This window comes from Hibiscus syriacus, unplaced genomic scaffold (genome assembly GCF_006381635.1).
Source record: "Hibiscus syriacus cultivar Baekdansim isolate YM2019G1 unplaced genomic scaffold, ASM638163v2 tig00010263_pilon, whole genome shotgun sequence".
Lineage (NCBI taxonomy): Eukaryota > Viridiplantae > Streptophyta > Magnoliopsida > Malvales > Malvaceae > Hibiscus > Hibiscus syriacus.
Genome location: NW_024062210.1, coordinates 1162779 through 1168011, shown reverse-complemented (window position 1 = coordinate 1168011; position 5233 = coordinate 1162779). Strand labels below are relative to the sequence as shown.

At 30.5% G+C, this 5233-nt stretch overlaps 1 protein-coding gene across 2 annotated transcripts; it reads left to right on the top strand.

Moving 5' to 3' along the window:
- Positions 1 to 2401: 2401 nt before the first annotated feature.
- On the top strand, positions 2402 to 3744 carry LOC120203677 (PLASMODESMATA CALLOSE-BINDING PROTEIN 3-like). Of its 2 annotated transcripts, XM_039203867.1 has the most exons (5): positions 2402 to 2580; positions 2669 to 2911; positions 3008 to 3038; positions 3116 to 3160; positions 3257 to 3744. In XM_039203867.1, exons 1-5 carry the CDS (start codon positions 2529 to 2531, stop codon positions 3525 to 3527), a joined length of 642 nt encoding a protein of 213 aa, XP_039059798.1. In that variant the 5' UTR covers positions 2402 to 2528; the 3' UTR covers positions 3528 to 3744. The 2 variants fall into 2 exon arrangements, with proteins under 2 accessions (XP_039059798.1, XP_039059797.1); XM_039203866.1 differs by having other exon boundaries at positions 2403 to 2580; positions 3116 to 3744.
- Positions 3745 to 5233: the final 1489 nt, after the last annotated feature.

Genomic DNA, 5233 nt, shown 5'->3' with positions numbered 1-5233 from the left:
ACATCAAGCGATCTTAATAGTAAATAAAGTTGTTATCTATTAAGGTTTTGAGTTCGAACACCACAAATACAAAAAATATGAACGTTTAATATCAAATAATTGAGATTTATCTTTTAAATAGATATTATCTTATATTTATAAATTTTCAACAATGATTCCCACCGTCGCTGCATATGATTCATCCATTGGAAACCCGAATCCTACAAGAGCTCGTGCTTTCCTCCAATATTAAATCAGTGCCGAATAATCTAAATTTTGATATATTTCATTTATTTTGATATGTCTGAATCCATTTCAATCCCTTCTAAAATGGCACATCTAAATATACTGATATATACCATAACAAAAATAAAACACCCATTAATATAACAATGACTACCTCACTCCTAATGCAATATAATTATGATTTTTTAATAGAGAAATGTTATTTTAAAATCACTTGAATCTATTAAGTAATTTTAGTAATAAATGAGAGTATTATATTTTTAAAAAAATTATAGATTCGAATAATTATATCTATAGAATGTATATACTATCAATAATTTAAAAATATTATAAATATATATTATTTTATAATCAATTCAGTTAAATAAAAAAAATTGAAATCACCCAAACGAATGAAAAAATTGTAATTTATAGGTAAATTGACATCGACTATTCAACTTTTAATTGACTTAAAATTGTATATATTTTAAAGTTAAGCTTCATTCACATCCATATTGAATGTAAATTCAGATTCTATTTTATATAAATTATCATTATCATTTAATTTTAAAGAAAAATAGTGTATTTATATTATATTATATATATATATATTATAGGGAATATTAAATAAAAAAAATATTGGAAAGAGGATATATTCTAGTACAACAAAAAAGTATATAAATATATAAAAATATAAATTTTTTATTATACTTTATTTATTCGTGTCGAATCTAACCTCAACGAAAAAGCTGGAAAAAAGAGGGAACCGCACTGCCGCACAGACAACTAAAGCAAACACATAGTGACAGCACATTGATCAAAACTTGGAAAGATCTCAAAAAGGGTCCTATTGGTAGGATCCTTCAACACTCTGCCTTTATTTTCACTGTACATGTTCGGATGGGATTGACAAATTTCATATTTATTTTACTATTTAAGTACAAAATGTATGATTGTTTCTTATTATAAGATTATCTTTACAAAATTTTAATTATTGATAAAAATGAATTGATCTCATCGATCATTAACCGTTCATTTTTTTAGGTTTGAACGGAAAATTATAGTTGGTGAAGAAATAATCGTTGTTCAGTATTTTTCTTAGAGAAAATTAATCACAAGAAAAAAGAGCGAGATTGTGTGTGAATTGTTGAAGATTCGTCCACATCTCAGTCTTGAATTAGGGGTATGTATAGCGACTCTTAATCAAACCAAAAGTGTTTGAATAATGTAATGTAAATTTTTTTTTTCATATAATGCAGTTGAACAATTATTTGCTTAAATAGGGTGATTGTTACAGTGACAACCATAGGTCTCTACGAGCACATGGCGACCTCCATAGGTTTCTAGGAGCACACGGCGACCTATGGAACTACAACAGCGAGAGAAGAGAAAAGAGTTGTTGCAACAGATGAGATTTTGTCGTAAGAAGCACTTGGCAACATATGGAGTACTTGACGACAAATAAGGTCACTGTAACAAACACCACAGTTCAAGAAATAATTTGGTAAAATCTTATATGAGAATTTTTTTTCTAACGCCCTACATGGACGAGAAAACTTTTAATCAAAGATGTCTGACATAAAATAATTATAATTATTTGTAAGTTAACGTGCTAGATAGATATAATGGTAAGATATTTAATTTATTTCTATTATATCATATAGACCTGTCACGTGACTTACATATGTACTGTAATTGATTCGAAGACCTATGTTCAAAAGATGTAAATTCCTTGAAGATTTCGAACAGTAAAATAATTTAACCGAAGATTTTAACTGACAAAGTATTAATAATTTCTGAAAATCATTATTCGGAAATACAATATGGCTGAATCAAAGCTTTATTCGAAAAATATTACTAAGTGATCCTTCAGGTTACTCAAGCCTTCACTTGAACTTATGAATATACATGCATATTTGTACCTATTACATTACATGCTGCAATAACATCAACATACTTGCACATGGAAATGCTGTAAGAAAAGGGAAACCTAGTCAAATAATGATAAAACGCCTTCTTTCTCTAAGAAATTTACACTGTTTCCGCTGGCACTTTTTCATGTGCCAATTCATTTGTAAGTATCCAAGTAATATATAATTAGTATATATATTAAACACTGTTTTAAGAATACTTTACTTACTGTAATAATAAAAAACAGGGTTATATATCACAGATACCGACAACCACTGCCCACTGTCATTCTTAATTCTTATCTCTTGTCCGTCTGGAAATCTCCAATCTCTTTGATTTTCTGGGTTCAAACCAACGGTATATATCTTTAAAATAACTTCTTTTTCCAATTCTTTCCCCTCCTTGCATCAACCATGGTTCTTTTAGTTTACCTAGTGGTGTTCTTTGCCTTCACTGGTCATTCAAGTAAGTTCCTTCTCTGAATTTCTCTCTTGTTTTTCAACTAAAGATAAGATTTTTGTCGTCGTTGATCGTTTATGGTTTGGTGTTGCAGGTGCTACCTACTGTTTGTGCAAAGATGGAGTGAGTGAGCAAATGCTTCAGAAAACTCTGGATTATGCTTGTGGAGCAGGAGCTGATTGTACTCCGATTAATCAGAACGGTCCTTGTTTTAATCCCAATACGGTGAAAGATCACTGTAATTATGCAGCCAATAGTTATTTCCAGAAGAAAGGTCAAGCTCAAGGGAGCTGTGATTTTTCAGGCACTGCTGCTGTTAGTTCAAATCCTCCTTCAAGTAAAGTCCCTCAGAAAAACCAACCATTTTTAGTGAATATATGTATTCTGGATTTTTTTTTCATGATTTTCTGTGTGTGTGTGTGTTTTTTTGCAGATGCGCCATCTTCTTGCAGTTTTTCTTCCAGGTATGGTTATTTTAACCCTTTGTTTGGTATCCCAGAAAAAAAAATGTTAATGGATATGTGTTTGTTGAATTTTGTAGTGGCTCAAGCTCAACACCGACCACCGGAACTCCAACAACGCCGACGACCGGTACTCCGACAACGCCGACGACCGGAATTCCAACAACGCCGACGACCGGTACTCCGACAACACCGACAACCGGGACTCCAACAACACCGAGCACGGGTATTCCTTCAACAACGCCGACCATGGGGACTCCAACAACACCGACAACCGGCACAACCACCGGGATCCCTTCAACAACTCCGACCACGGGGACAAACACAGGAACGACCACCGGGAATCCGATGTTCGGAGGTGGCACAACCTCTCTTGGTCCGTCGGGGACAACCACAGGCATCACCGATCCAAACCATGCTGTATCTCTCTTCACCACCAACATTGTCTTCACTTTTGCCATCAGCCTTTGGGTTCTTCATGTTGTTAACTAAGTAATTAAATTTCACGGATGCTATGTATGTAGGGTACCATTTAGTAGAGCCAAAAAAGCATGAGAGATTAAATTCATACATGGATGTAGTAGTAATGGTAGCAGTGGTGATCAGTTTAGCTTTTTCTTTTTCATGCCTTGTCCCCCTTGGCCATGTGCAAAAAGCTTCGGAATTTGATTCCCTTTTCGGTGCTCACTAATACATACTACTTTTCAGATTTGTAGGGGTTAAATTAATGAGAAATAATATATATTAATATTGATAAAAAATATTTAGTAATAATTAAAGAGTATGGTATTGCAATAAGAAAACGTACTCAAATTTTATCTAAAAACCATATAATGTGATCATAGATTATTTATTAATACTGTAAATAAATATTTCGAGAATACGATCCATATCTTGTTAATTTAAAATAAATATATTGAAATTATAATAACAATTAAATAAAATTTAATTAATAAAAAACATTTTTTATTGTACATGATTAATGAGCCGTAGCGTGTTTTTAATCTAATCTAAGATTTTCTATTTTAAATTGTAAAATTATTAATAAAGTACTTATGAAATATAATTATTATTCTTAAAATAAAAATAAATTTATGTACGGAATGTTTTAACTATATATAAAAATCTAGTAATTATATAAAATTATAGAATAATTAAAATGTTATTCACATATAATACTAATCAAATAAAATAACTACATTATTAATATTAAATAAAAATTATTGAAATTTAAAAAAACTCTAATCATTTATCGATATTTTTGTGTAGAATAAAAGTAAGAATTCGGAAACAGTGGTGGTCTGTGTCTATCTCTAATCAGTAATTTAAAAGGGAACGAGCTTCAGAACAGATGAGGTGAAAAGTCGAGACACGACACGTATTTCGATTATGTTTGTCACAGTCATTTGAATCAAATCCGTCCATCGACTGACCATGATACAGTACATCGTAAAACACGATGGATCAGGATTAGGATGGTAAGGAATCAAGATTGGATTTGGCTGTATATTTTGTGGATTTCATATTATAACGAGGGAAAACTAATTTAGATGGCATTGAATTTTTTCTGTTGAGTTGTTTATATGTTAAAAATTTAATTTTATTAATTATAATATTAAATTTTAGTTTTATATTTATGTCAATAACATGACGATAATAAGAGCAACTTTTGTAAGAGATCTCTGAATTATGAATTTTCTACCGTAAGACTCGATTTCACGATTACAAGATTAAAAGCCTTGCACTCTACCAACTGAGCTGGACGGACAATTTAACATGACGATAATATGACTGGTAATTATTGACGCAGTTTGTCACACCAAAATTTATTATTAAACTCAAAATATAATATTAAAAGTTTTTTTTATAAATATATGATAAATATAAGATACTATAGGTTAAAAAAATCAATTTTTTTTATAATAAATGCTAATATCCTTCAAGGGTGTATCTAGAGTTGGGCAAGAGGGACATCTGTCCAGAACCTAGAATTTTTATAATATATTATACTCGTAAAAAAAATGATTTTATATCGTTTACATGGTCCAATTGTTTTTAACACTTGTTATTAAGAGTTTAAATCCCCCCCCCCCCCCACACACCAAATTCTTATTATAGGCTCAATTTTTTTAATATTTATTATTAAAGACATACTCTTATAATTTATTTTTTCTAATATTTGTGTAAATGTCCAATTT

Coding starts and splice junctions, on each gene's coding strand:
- LOC120203677 (XM_039203866.1), top strand. CDS start 2,529: ATGGTTCTTTTAGTTTACCTAGTGGTGTTCTTTGCCTTCACTGGTCAT. Junction 2,581..2,668: donor TGCCTTCACTGGTCATTCAA/GTAAGTTCCTTC, acceptor TTGGTGTTGCAG/GTGCTACCTACTGTTTGTGC. Junction 3,039..3,115: donor TCTTGCAGTTTTTCTTCCAG/GTATGGTTATTT, acceptor TGAATTTTGTAG/TGGCTCAAGCTCAACACCGA.